General features: G+C 52.6%; 1 protein-coding gene across 1 annotated transcript in view; it reads left to right on the forward strand.

Moving 5' to 3' along the window:
* Positions 1–12773, forward strand: part of DESI2 (desumoylating isopeptidase 2) — a 42830-nt gene extending 30057 nt beyond the window's left edge. The window contains exons 3-5 of the mRNA XM_059412540.1: positions 873–966; positions 2979–3120; positions 9319–12773. Of these exons, the coding sequence (XP_059268523.1) occupies positions 873–966; positions 2979–3120; positions 9319–9552 (470 nt within the window). The 3' untranslated portion in view covers positions 9553–12773. The remainder of the gene's footprint in view (positions 1–872; positions 967–2978; positions 3121–9318) is intronic.
* The last annotated feature ends 770 nt before the right edge of the window (positions 12774–13543 follow it).

Here is a 13543-nt window from a genome sequence, read left to right on the forward strand (position 1 = left end):
TGTTTTATAAAATCCTGTCGTTAAGATCAGGCACTTTATTCCTTATCCACGTCCTTGTGCCAGTGATACTGGAAGGTCTGGATCAAAAGGAAACTTGGTGTCTGCCTTGTTCGTTGACCTTTCACGATTATATTTAGTGAATGGTCAGCGAGGAGATTCATTTAAACATTTGTGATTTTGAAAATAAGTCCACCACGATCTAAGTATCTCCTCCCAGGAATTTTAGTTCCTTCCTTATCTGAAAGCACTGTCTGCTTCTGTTCTGGATCAGAGCTGATTTCTCGTGAGCCTATAGCACGCACCGTCCCCTCCTGGCTCAGAGACGTGCTGTGGAGAGTGTGTGTGTAGGTGTATGTGTCAATGTGGCAGCTTCTTTTTTTCTTGAATGAGGGGAATGGAATTCAGTTTTTCAGGCTTGCTAATGTTTCACTCTTACTCAAAGATAAACCAACAGTCTTCAACCCAGGAGCTGTGCAAAATCATTGTTATTAGACAGCTTTTCCGGTAAAGTGCGAGTTTAACATTTGACCGCTTTAATTTAGAAAAAGACAACACACAGAATGGACCACCCACTTGGTTTGGCACAGTAACTAGGCAGAGAGACCACATTCCCCCGTGGTAATCATTCTGCTCTCACCAGCCTACACGAGATATGGATCACCTTGGAGTATCTTTCCTTAGTGGTTTCAGGTTTTTTGAATCAACTGTTGTGTACGAGGAACAGCCGAATGAGATGTTTGTGAAAGAATTGATAACCTGCAAAATGTTCAGATGCTATCATTATTATCCTCATGGTTTATTAAAGCTAATACAGCATTTCTGATTAAGTTTTGTGTGATAAATACTAAAAATCATGAGTTTTCTCTTTTCAGAATTTGCTTATGGTGGCCATCCTTACCCCTTTTCTGGAATATTTGAAATTTCCCCAGGAAATGCTTCTGAACTAGGAGAGACATTTAAATTTAAGTAAGTAGGGAGGATCATTTTTATTATGCTATCTTAGGTGCCAACGTGTGTTTACAAGCATACCGAATTCCTTCTGGAGACGAAAATCTAGGAAGTTAAAATGTTTCTTTGACGGTGTTGTAGTTGCTGACTATTTAAAACTGAATCTGTCTGAAGTTGTATAAAGATGGGAATCGGCCCTCTGAAATGCCTGACGTAACCTAGTCTGTTGCTTGTATTCAGGACCCACGTAAGTTCCCTTGTGTACTTGGAAAACGTTCTTACCTTGGTAGGACTTGGGTTCTGCTTTAGAAGACGTTTGTATGTAGCAGTGGTTTCCCCTCGACCTCCCATGCAGGGGGAGAGGGAAGACAGTGACAGGTGTCTGTATGGTTCAGGTGGTAGCTACCCTCGGGGTGAGCAGAGCATATGGGGCTGTTGACTCTGCATACACCTGAAACTAATGTGACATTGGGTGTCAAATCCAGTTTATTTTAAACTCAAATAAAGTTTAAAATTTAAAAAAAAAAATACATGAAGAGAAAAGAAATGATGGGGAGGATTTTTTTTTTTTTTTTTCCTGTTTAAGAGAGAGCAAAAGAGCGCAAGCAGGGACAGAGATGGGCAGAGGGACAGAGAATCCCAAGCAGGCCCCTCACTCACTGTGGAGCCTGACCCAGGACTCGATCTCACAACCTGAGCTGAAATCAAGAGTCGGGACCCTTAACCGACTGGGCTACCCAGGTGCCCCATTCAGTAGGATTTTTTTTTTAATCTTTTCATTTTTCCCAATGAAAGGGACACTGTTTATACATTTGAAATAATGGAGCAGTTGGTTAGCTGAGAAACTATTAGTAAGGTGTGTGTATATCACGTGTTTGGATACACCAAAATACTCTGGAGCCTTATGAGTAGTCAGCAGCACTGAGAATTTGAATGCTTGATAATCCAATTTCCATTTTTTAATGAAGGTTTGTATTTGAAGAGCTATTTAGAACCTTAGGTTCAAGCAGCTTTAAAGAAACTTCTGGGCCTGTGATCGTTAATCTGCCAAGTAAAAAGTGGTGAAATTGAGGTTATAACCTTGGAATTCAGGATAGGACGCAACTTTTTCTTTTTCTTTTTTAAGATTTTTATTTATTCATTTGACAGAGAGAGCACAAGCAAGGGGAGAGGCAGTGGGAGAGGGAGAAGCAGGCTCCCCGCTGAGCAGGGAGCCCGATGCAGGACTCAGTCCCAGGACCCTGGGATCATGACCTGAGCCAAAAGCAGACGCTTAACAACTGAGCCCCCCCAGGCGCCTCAAGGGCTACACATTTTTATCACTATGAAGTTCATCGGTTTTCTTGGCCGGTCACAGATTGGCTATAATGCCATCCTTAGGTTTCCCTTTTAACAGGACTACTGGTAAAGGGGTTTTCTAAGTATTTTCAGTTTTCTTGGATTCCTAACTTGTATGTGACTAAAATTCTGCTTTCTGTTGCATAATGTCTGTTGCAAGTCCAGGGTAGCTGGGAGTCAGGTACAGGGCGGTTATTTTTTAATTGGTGGGCTTGGTTGATTGGTTGGTTTTAATTCTGCTCACAGTGGCACAAAAGCAGATGACATAAAAGACAATTTCTGAACGTGACTGTGGCCAGCTCTTTAGGGGCTGGCGTAATTGAGCAGGAAAATTTGCGGCATGGATCTGGTTCTCTGATAACCTGACGGCGTACACAGGCCTTGGGAAATAACGTGTTCCCACATTTTTAATACACGACACACTGCTTCATCAAGAAAATGACTAGGTTTGCGTCTGTATGATTCAGAAGTAGCGCACCTCGGAGTTTATTGTAGGAGAGTCGAGCCTCCACAGAACTTTTGAAAAGTATCGCATTGACCTTGTAGTCGTGTTTGTTGTGGCTTTGTTAGGCCAGTCACAGTAGTCCCGGGAATAAGCCAGTCCTTAAACATGCCCTTTAGAAATACTTAATACTTTAGAAATACTTCAGACTCACACGATCGTGTTTCTTTCCTCCTCCTTTTTCTTCAAGAGAAGCTGTGGTGTTAGGGAGCACGGACTTCCTGGAGGACGACATCGAGAAGATCGTGGAGGAGCTGGGCAAGGAGTACAAGGGCAACGCCTACCACCTCATGCACAAGAACTGCAATCACTTCTCCTCGGCGCTGTCGGAGGTGAGTGCCGCTTTCTCCGCAGATCCTTCGAGCAAAAGACGGCCCCGGCGTCCTCGCTGTCTGCTTTCGCCGCCGCCTGCGTGTCTCCTGTAAGCACAGTCCTTCGTGTCGGGGGAGCGTGGCGCCCCTTGTCCTGTCGGAATGAATGAGCTCCCTGAGCTCCGCGGCTTCCGAGTGGGCGCAGTTTCCGACCGTGCCCCCGACCACGCCGTGGCCGCGGGGAGAGGGCGCACCGATGACCCACGATCGTCTCCTCGGCTCCCGATTCATTTTCTTACAGCCTGGAACTTGCTCTTGAAAGAAAGCAATGGCTGAGCGACGGCTGCCTCTCAGCCACGAGATTCTTCCTTTTCTGTTTCAGTTCCGGTGTGAGGTTTTGTCCCCCCAGCTCTGAAAATTGTTCCTAAGTCGTTTGTGTTGCCACTCTGGAAATTTCGTTCCGCCGGCTTACACACGGGCACGCACTTGCCTTGGGAGTTTTTGAGTCCCAAGTGGGAGATCGGAGCTAGATCAGAATCGTAGGACCTAGACACAGGAGACGGAGGGAAGAAATCACAAGATTAGGAAACAGGTCGAGCAGATTAACGGGCACTCGAGGAGCTTCCCAGTTCGCCGACTCTGGGCGGCCAGAGGCCGGGGCAGCGCCAGGCCCCGCAGGACCCGGACGGCGGGCAGGACAGGTGGAGCCACTGCCTCGGTGGCCTGAGCATGGGCGCCCGGCTCCCTGACTCCCCGGCCCTCGCAGCTGCCACAGCTCGGCTCTCGGACAGACCCATGGTGGGGACGCTGTGCTGCTTGGAGGATGCGTCCTGCGCCCGCCGCACGGAGGGTCCTGCCACGGTGCACGGAGTCGGCGTCTTCACATTCGCATGATCCCCGACGGTTCACCCGGGTGTGGAAGCCAGAGAGGCAGCACCAGTCTTGTCGACACGCTGACACTGTTGAGGTGACCCGGTTGCCTTTTGGGAACGAGAGAAGGTGGTTCAGATCCTTCTTGACACTGCTTGTCCCCTCATCCGGGGACCCATAGGGATCCGTAAATGTTAAAATTGGCAGAAACAGTAGCAAGCACCCAATCCAGTCACCTCATGTGACAGGGCCGCTGTGCCCTCATCTGGGGTCTGGAGGAGCCGCTGGGCTGTCATCCGTTGTTACAGGGGAGGCAGCCTACACGATCTGGAACGGTCGATCCGGCCCCAGGAGACCCGGCGTCTGGATCCCCCGGCTGTTTCCGCCAGGCTGCAGACCTCAGGGGGACCAAGTGTGGCCCAGGTGATACCCGGATCTGTCCTCTCCTCCCGGCAAGAAGAGAAAAGCCCCCCAAATCCCCAAAATTGAGTTTGGAGGCAGCCCAAAGTGCTAAAACTTTTGTGTTGCTCTCTCCTCCTCGTGAGAGGGAATGTGGTTAAAAGGTTTCCAGGCCTGAGCCAAGTAGGAAGGGGAGCAGGGCGGACACCACACTGACTCTCTCCCTGCTGCTCGCATCCCTGCTCCCCTGCCCCAGCTGGGATCTCCCCGGACGGCCGTCACCTCTGTCTAAGGTTGCTGCTGGGAGACTGTGAGGGAGATGACGTGAAAGAGACCATTTCCAGGGGGACTTCAAAGTATTAAAAAGCAGTTTTTAGATACTGATGAGCTCTTGTAAAATCAGATGTCTGACCCATCGAGGTTGCTGATTATCCGGCCTGATGCGCACATTTTGTAGCAGGTTTTAAGAAAAGGCTTTAGGGAATACTTGCATGTTGCTTCCTGGCCTCAAGGCATCTCAGCCTCACTCCTGCCAGAAGAAATGCCGCGGCCTTTTTTTATTTTTTTATTTTTTAATTCTGAATTCACAATCCTAATTGGCTGGGCTTGACTCGTAGACTGAAACCCGGTGCCATCTGCCACCCTCCCTGCTATACTGAGAGGTAGAGGCTCAGGGAACGGGACTTGGCCCTGGGGACCATTGCAGGTCAGGACACTGTCCTCGGACCCCTACACCATGAAAGTTAGGGACGCTGACCGGCCGGCCTGGCTTCCTTGCAGATGCCCCTGGGAAGGGCTTTTTCCTGCTGGGACTAGCTGCGTTGAGTTGCTCATCAGCTTCGAGTTTCCAACACGGGGAATGATTGAATCCGTAACCAGTGATTCTTGCCAAAACTGCAAGTGGGGGGAAAGCCCATCACCAGGACTGTGAGCCCCTGCTGCTCCCGATGCCCCCCTCCCCGGGTGCTTCAGGGTGGCTCCGGCCACGACTGGTGCGGTTGGGGACTGGCAGCCAGACGGCCCTCCTCCCGCAGACACGGGCCCATCTTCTCTAGGCTGTTTGCTAGGTAAGTGGTCAGGGTAGAGGGAGTGGCTGTATGAACCCATTTTGAAATTTTCTGAAAACTCAGGATTTTACCCTGACAAATCCCTAAACATGATACGGCTGTCTAGTTCAGGTACATAAAAATATTTCCAATAAGAACTCTTTGTCCCTCCTACGCTCATCCTTTTCAGATCAGAAAGAGGGCTGGATGAGAGCAGGGACTATTTTAAAAAGTAAAGTTAGGATTGCTAAACGGCACACGCTGATTTCACAACAAGAACAAACAAGCCCCAAACCGCAGCCCCTCAGGAGGAGAGAAGTGGAGCGGCCGTCATCACCTTTCTTGTCCAACACCGCGCCTTCCCTTGTCCTAAAGAAAAACACTGCGCTCGGCCTCTCTGGGCCGCTGCGAGGACCTGGAGCCCACCGGGCTGCCGCCCTGTTCCTACACCTGCCGCACGCGGCTTCCACACCTGCGAGGCCCACAACCTGGCGTCGCGGACAAACAGCTCTTTGGATCCGACCGTCTCTAGGCAGACCCTCCGGAACCAAGATTCAGCCGGTTTTCCAGGCTCGATTGGAAACCCTTGGGCAGAAGCCCCGTCTTCTCGTGCGTTTGGTGGCTGGGGCCCGAGAGCGCAGACCGGGCTGCTTCTCCACAGCAGACCTTTGTTTCTCACCATTCTGGAGGCCAGGGGTCTGAGGTCGAGGCTCTGGCAGATTCAGTGACTGGTGAGGTCTGTGTCGTGGGTCACAGGCGGGAGAGGTGGGAGGCATTCAGATCCCTGGTTGGCGCACTAATCTGTGCCCCAGGGCCAAGCCCCCCAAAGGTCCCTCTTCCATGCATGATAGTGGATGGTGGCAGCACGCCAGCTTAGAGGGGACAGAAAGCTTCGGTCTAGAGCAAGGCCCTTGGTGCTCACTCCCAGAGACAGAGTGCAGTGGCTGGAGACCTTTTAACCCGGACTGCCTGACCCGTGTGCCCTGCTTGGGGTGCCCTGACAGCATAAACTGACTGTTCTAAGGGTAACCCGCGTGCCCTCTGAGGTTTTACTTTCTGGGTGTGTTCCCCGTCATGACATTGCTTCGGGCCTAAAAACCTCTTTGGGCCGACTTCGGGTTCCTGGCCAGATCATGCAGGTTCTGAATGATGCGTCCGACCCGGTAAAGATGGTTCGTACCGACACTAAAGGTGGGCGCCACCTGGCTTTCTAAAATGAACCTCGATGCTTAGTGGGATTTGTTTTAACTGGCGTAAGGCCAGGAACCCTAAAGGGTATAACCGAAATCAATACTTCAGGTTCAACAAAAGAGAGAAGTTCTCCGTCTCGTAAGAGAAACGCTGTGAACAGACTGGACGACCCAAGAAAAGACGGACAAATCCCTAGAAACACTGTCTTCTGAGGCGGAATTATAAGGAATAGAAAATCTGGCTAGACCTTTTACTACTGAGGAGATTGCATCAAAAACCTCCCGGCAGACAAAAGTCTAAGACCAGACAGCTTGACTGGTGAATTCTACCGAACTTCATTCAAGGATTTAATACCTAATCTCCAACCTTTCCCCAAAAAAGAAAGAGGAGGGAACACTTCCACACTCCTTCTGTGAGGCCAGCATCACCCCGATACCAAAACCGGACAAGGACACCACAAAAAAGGAAAATCACAGGCCAACATCCCGGATGAACAGAGATGCAGAAACCCTCAATAGAATAGACCAAGCCAGAGCCAACACTACATTAAGAGGATTCTACACCAGGATCAGGTGGGACTTTTCCCAGGGACTCAAGGGTAGTTCCACATTTGCAGATCAGTCAGTGTGATACGCCACCTTAAAGTGAAAAATCAAAATCATTCAATCATCTCAGTAGGTCCAGAAAAGCACTCGACAAAATTCAACATCTGCTTAACAATAATTTTCTCTCCGTGAAGTGGGTAGAGCGGTAACTACCTCACCACATTAAAGGCCGAAAGCGACAGGCCCACAGTGCCCGTCGTACATGGTGGGGAAAGATCCAGAACAAGACGGGGGCGGCCTCCTGCCCTTCCACATAGCGCTGGACCAGCTCTCCCTGGGCGTCTGTCTCCCAGCGAGTGTGTGTCGGTGGGGGGATTTCTACAAGGGGAATTACTGGTTGAAGTAATTTTGCTCCGTAAGCCACCACCCACCGTAAGAAGTGTGTTTTACATCTGGATGCAGCAGGTACACGGGCGTACGTAATGCATTTAGTGTCACAGCTGGCCCTCCTCTCTTCAAACTTCAAGTCACGATGCTGAATGACTCATGGATGGACTCGAAGTTTCGAGACATTGGCTTGGCAGAGGACCAGCACGCCTCTGAGAGGGTCGGGGGGAGAGGGGACTGGTCCCAGACTGGACTCCGCCACAAAGAACTCAGCCCACGGGTGTGGCCTGTCGCAGCACGATCCACCCACCAGAACAGGAGGCTGTCGGTCTTCATACCATGTTTTCGGCTGATCAGGCCACACCACCGGGCGTTGGGAAGAAGGTAGCTCATTGGGTAGAACCAGGACTTGGGAAGTAGTTTGGAGGAAGGGACTAGTCCGCGGTGGCTGTCGCTGCCCCGCACGGTGCTCGCCACACCTCTGCGCTTCCCCTGCAGCTGTGTGGGTGTCCCTCCCCGGTTCATCTCGGCTCTGAAATACAACGTAAAACTTGCTTGCCTGGGTTTCTGACGGTAGAGAGACGGGAGTGGTATCGTTTAAGGTGACCCCTCAGCTTCCCCCCAGATCCAGTTCACGGACATGTTTCTCATGTATTTGTTTTTTAAAGATTCTATTTGAAAGAGCACGAGCGGAGGGGCAGAGGGAGAGAGAGAAGCAGACTCAGTCCCCACTGAGCTGGGAGCCTGACGTGGGGCTCAATCCCACGTCCCCGAGATCATGACCCGTGCTGAAGGCAGCCGCTTCACTAATCGAGCCACCCAGGCGCCTCTCCCAGATAACTTTGAGTACTGTCTCTCTGTGCTGCCTGGTGGGTGACCGAATTTGGTCAGAACAATGCCACCACTTCCCTAAGTGAGACTTGCCCTGTGGTTAAGTCAGAGACGTTGTATGTGAGGAAAAGTGACGTTTGTCAGGGAAGGCTACCCCTTCAGAGAGAGGAGATACCTTGCTTAATTACAGGTCCTGGTTTGTTTATATTTTAGTGATTTTTGGACTATGATACTTAGACATCTTTTCCGGAGTCACCAGCTAAGATAAGATGTCCGGATCCTAGCCTGTGACTGTGACGTGACTGGAGGCGAAACTGCCAAGAGGACAGGGCAGGGCAAGGGTCGGGGGTGGGGGCTCAGGAAGCCCAACATTGCCTGCGGACAGGCAGGAGCGTTAATAAAGAGTCAAGTTCACTGTGGAAGACCCAATTCTCACTCTCTGAGATAGGTGGCCCGTGGCTTGTGGCTCCGGAGTCCTAAGGACAGGTTCAGGGCAGGAAGTGGGCAGAGAGCCACACACCATCAGCCAGAGGGACCCTCCTGGCCCCATGTCGCCCCCGCCACCCCCAGCGGAGTCTGCAGACAAAAGGCAGCCGGGCATTGTGGCCTCGTCCTGGGCACGGCCCTGCTCCTGCCCCGGACTCCCGAAGCCAGGGCTGCGTCTGGGGAGATGGGCTTTCTCAGCTGATGCGAGTGCTTTGGGAGAAGTGGGTCAGGGACAGAAGTCCACGGGGTAGAGAGAGATGCAGAGAGCGAGCTCCTCGAACAAGGCTCCGCAGAAAGGGGGGATGGGGCTGCCGGGAGGGCCCAGGCTCCCAAGGCAGGTGCCGCATGTCCCCGGAGGCCCGGGTGCAAGGTTTCCGGGGCACCCCTGCCTCCCCCACTCCCTGGCACCGGGCCAGGCCCACGTCATCCTTCTCACCTAACCCGACACCCTTTGTCGTCCGCAGATCCTCTGCGGGAAAGAGATCCCTCGCTGGATCAACCGACTGGCCTACTTCAGCTCCTGCATTCCCTTCCTACAGAGCTGCCTCCCCAAGGAGTGGCTCACGCCCGCGGCCCTGCAGTCCAGCGTCAGCCAGGAGCTGCAGGACGAACTGGAGGAGGCCGAGGACGCCGCCGCGTCCGCCTCCGTGGCCAGCGCCACGGCCGGCCCCAGGCCCGGGCGCCACACCAAACTCTAAGCGTCTCCAAAGCCCCCCCACAAGAGCTGTCTCGGACAGGGGACGGTCAGCTAGAGAAAAGTACAAGAGCACGCGTCCTCTGGACATTCTGTATGCAAAGATGGCTCCCCCCCCCCCCCCCCATCCCAGTTTTTCAGCTCAGGATTATATTTGTAATCAAAAGAATCACTCGGCGCAGGAGGGAGAACTTTGTATGAAGCCGCCCTCTGGTTTTTTTTACCCACTTGTAAATTTGGATTTCCTTCTGTTTTATACGAGCTCTGTTCAGTTATGTTTACAGTATTTTGTATCGCTGTTTACAAATCGTGCATGGACTCCTGCCACCGTGGAAGAAGGAAGCATTCGCGGCCCCAGCGGGCGAGGCGGGCCAGCTCTGTAGCCTCCCGACGGCAGCCGGAGCTGCGGTGGGGCCCCCAGGCACGCGACAGGTCCCAGAGCAGCCAGTCACTGTCCCCTGCTTACGAGTGGTCTTTTAGGTTCGTGTTTGGTTTGTCCATGTTTGGGACGCAGTGGGGAAGGAGCACCCGGGGCTGAGGGCGGTGGCTCGCAGCCCCGCAAGGGAGCGCGGTCCCCAGGCAGATCCAGGCCAGGGGGGGGGGGGGGGGGGGGGGGGGGGGACAGTTGCGTCCCAAATACTGGTCCAGCTCAGCAGGCAGGCCCCTTCCTGTGTCCGTCCGGCTCAGACACCTCGGATTCTGTCGTTAAGTTCGTTTTCGTTGAAGATTCCCTTGCTGGTCACTGAGGAGTATTTTTGCACACGCGCTGGGGGCCTCACCTGCATCCACTACCCTCCCCGCCCCGCGCTGCGGCGCCGGGGGGGGGGGGGGGGCGGGGGGGGCGGGGGGGGTCCAGGCGACAACCTTCTGAGTAGCCGTGTGAGGTGACGTGCAGCTGCTTTCTTACTGGTCGGGCCGCCTGTTACATGAGACCTTGAGAACCGGGGGCTGAAGTAACACCGTCCAGCGAGCGACTCCGCCGTCCCGCGGTCTTACCTACCATTCGCGACCGAGCGCGTCGGAGGCCGCGGCTCGTGATGGGAGTCGTGTCCCCTCATCATAGGAAACCGAGTCTCGTTGACTTTTTGTTGGAAGATATTCGTGTGTCTTAAAAGTCATCTTTTTCTGTTCTCTCAGATGTGTCTCTTACAGAACCTGCTCTGAGGGAGAACTTGGCTGCCACGGACGGGTCCTCATTAGCAAGGACTCGGTGTGCGCAGGCTGCTTCCCGTTTGACCCCTGGACGTAAGAGCCAAGTCATTACGTGTCAGATTCAATTTTTCTGCCTTAAGAATGAATGTCCTACATAGAATATTGGATGCAGCGTAGAAGTAGATCCGAGGCAGTGACTTCAGCTCTGTCGAGACGGTTAGTTTCAAAGGCACCTGCTCTCACGCAGACTTCTCGATTGGGTTGTTTGCTAGAGCGCTTTGTGAAGATCCATCCCTTTCAGTAAAGGACATTTTTAACTTTTCCATTCAGCTGATTTTGATTCATTTTTACCAACTGAAGCACACGCTGTTCCTAGGGAAACCAAACCTTGGGTTAGAAGCTTTGACCCGAGGAAAATGAAGCCACTTAACCTAATTTACGCTTCTGACTGTTCCGTTTCTGGAGAGGAAAGCCTCGGCCATTCTGCCCTTGGTTCTTCAGAGGGTGCAGAGGGCTGGTTTCAGAGACGAGAGACGCGGCCGAAGGAGGGAAGGAGCATATGGTCTTTGTGAGAAGTGGACTCGGTTCAGGCCTCAAAAGGAGATTTAGAATCAAACACTAAGACTCTGGCCAGGTATGTGTTCCCTCAGAGGAGAGCCCTAGCGCCAGAAGCCAAGGGAGTGGAAAGTGTCGGAGGCAGTTTGCTTGGGATTTTTTTAAATACAGTGGTGGGTGACGGTTGTTTCCTGTCCATTCCGGTGGACGTGATTTGAGTCTGCGCTGCTGACCCGCATGAAGGAGTGGCCGCCCGTTAGACCCCTCTAGAACGCCAGGGACATCCCGTCAGTGCTTAGCCGGAGCCCAGCGCCTCGCGCACAAATGATTTCTCCATCGTCCTGTTGTATTTACTTTCATCTGCGGCATTTGGAGTGAAAAATAGCGTGAAGGGGCCTGGTAGAAATAAATAGTGGCCCGAGGCTGCTCCTCATAGTAGCAGTCATCAGCCAAAATCCTGGGTGTGAGATTGCTTGCTGTCCAGGGGTACTTGAGGTTGAAAAAGAAAGAAACGTCTTTACTTTCGAAACTCTCATTTAAACTAGTTCCCCTCTATAGTTCAAAGTTGCGGTTGGACTTATGGACTAGCACTTAACCAGCTCTTCCTTGTCCCTCGTTCTCGGCCTGTTCAGAAAAATCCGTGTCCATTAGGGTACGTATGACGTGGCGGAGTTAGAGATGCTCTTTGTAGTGGGAACCAAGCGAAACACATTTCTCACGGTGGGTTGGACAGTGACAGACTGTGGGGGGGTCAGAGCTTCTGGTTTCTGTTGGTTTTCAGTGCCCTTGCTTGGGTCGGTCGGTTTGTTTTGTCAACCCTAAGAAGGGGGCATCGGCTTTGGAAAGTGGCCTCTGGAACTGCAGGAGGAGGTGCGGAGAGAGGCTCCGGCGGAGGCCTGCCCCCAGCCGGCCGCCGCTCTGCCCCCAGCAGTAGCGCCCAGCTCCCTTCACCAGCATCTGTACAGAGCAGGGAGGCCCGGGGTTCGCCGATGGGCGCCTTCGTGTGTGCCAGAAGAGTCCTCGCTGCACGTGCTGCGGGACTCCGTGTCCGTGGCTTCTCTCCATCACGAAACGGGTAGAAACACACTCACTGCTTCAGGGCTCGAATCTGTGTTGTCTTCTTATGGCTCCGTTTCTGCAAGATACTCGGTCGTTTCGATCCGTGCTGTAATTTCCTTTGGGTTTTGTTCCGCAAGCTGGCCACGCTGCCGCGGCGTCCCCTTCCCTTCCGTTCGGTCTTAGGGTGCGGCTCAGTCATCAGACTCGCCTTGTCTACGCAGTCCATACACATCTTCACTGTTCGAGAGGTGTTACAGCTGTTAAAGAATCTTCATGAACCTGAAGATCATTTCTTGTGAAGTTGAATGCAAATGTACGGTCATTCATAGTGTTTATATATATATAAAAAAAAAAAAAAAATACCAGGAATTTCACTTTTGCTACCTTGATATAGCATTGGGCTATCATGTTGACAACATTGAAATACATCAATTTATTAAAAAATACTTTTATAAGAAATGTTTCCTAGTGCTTTCTGACTACAGCTGTGGTGCGGTGGGCGGTGACTCTTAAAACCCCAGGCTGCCATCTGCTCTGTGGATGCGGTCGGCGCTCCGGTCAACCCACGCGCTGACTCACGTGCTTCCCTCAAGCCCAAGTCCACTGGCCAAGTCCTTTGCTCCCAGAGAGCATGGCCACACTCCTCACAGCAGCGGCGGGTGTCAGTGCCCCAGCTCCCGGGCCATGGGAGCAGGCTGGGAGGGAAGACACATCCTCTCTGCTCTGCGCCCAGAGCGCAGGGGGGTGGCCCGCAGAGGAAGAGCCCCCGCTGCACACGCGGGCTCCCTCTTCCCCGTAAACCTGCTCCGCTTCTGTCTAGCGCATTCAGCATGGCCCTGCCCTTCTCCGCTGGCTTTTTTGTACCTAGCCGAGTAGCATGTCCCTCCACTAACTCGAAAACTCTTAAATTAAGTACTGTTTAACTGCTGGCGGCCCCCTCCCTGCTAAAAAGGAATGACGGACAGGCATGTGTTCTCCCCTCAAGCACGGGGACCGAAGGGAACCTCCCCCCGCTCCCAGTGCCCCATCTGAGTAGGTTCCGAACAGCCTCCAACAAGTTGGTCGCAAACTCAGATCTGGTCAAGCAGCTGGTCTTGCCTACAGAGAAGATGCCGAGTACACGGAGAGACAATAGCTCCTTTTCCCCGTTACCCTCCCCAAGTTCTCACTACCCAGACCCTGACCTTGTTCTGAGTCTGCGGAAATCTGTGCTAATAAAGATGAATGGC

Source organism: Mustela nigripes, chromosome 10, assembly GCF_022355385.1.
Source record: "Mustela nigripes isolate SB6536 chromosome 10, MUSNIG.SB6536, whole genome shotgun sequence".
NCBI lineage: Eukaryota > Metazoa > Chordata > Mammalia > Carnivora > Mustelidae > Mustela > Mustela nigripes.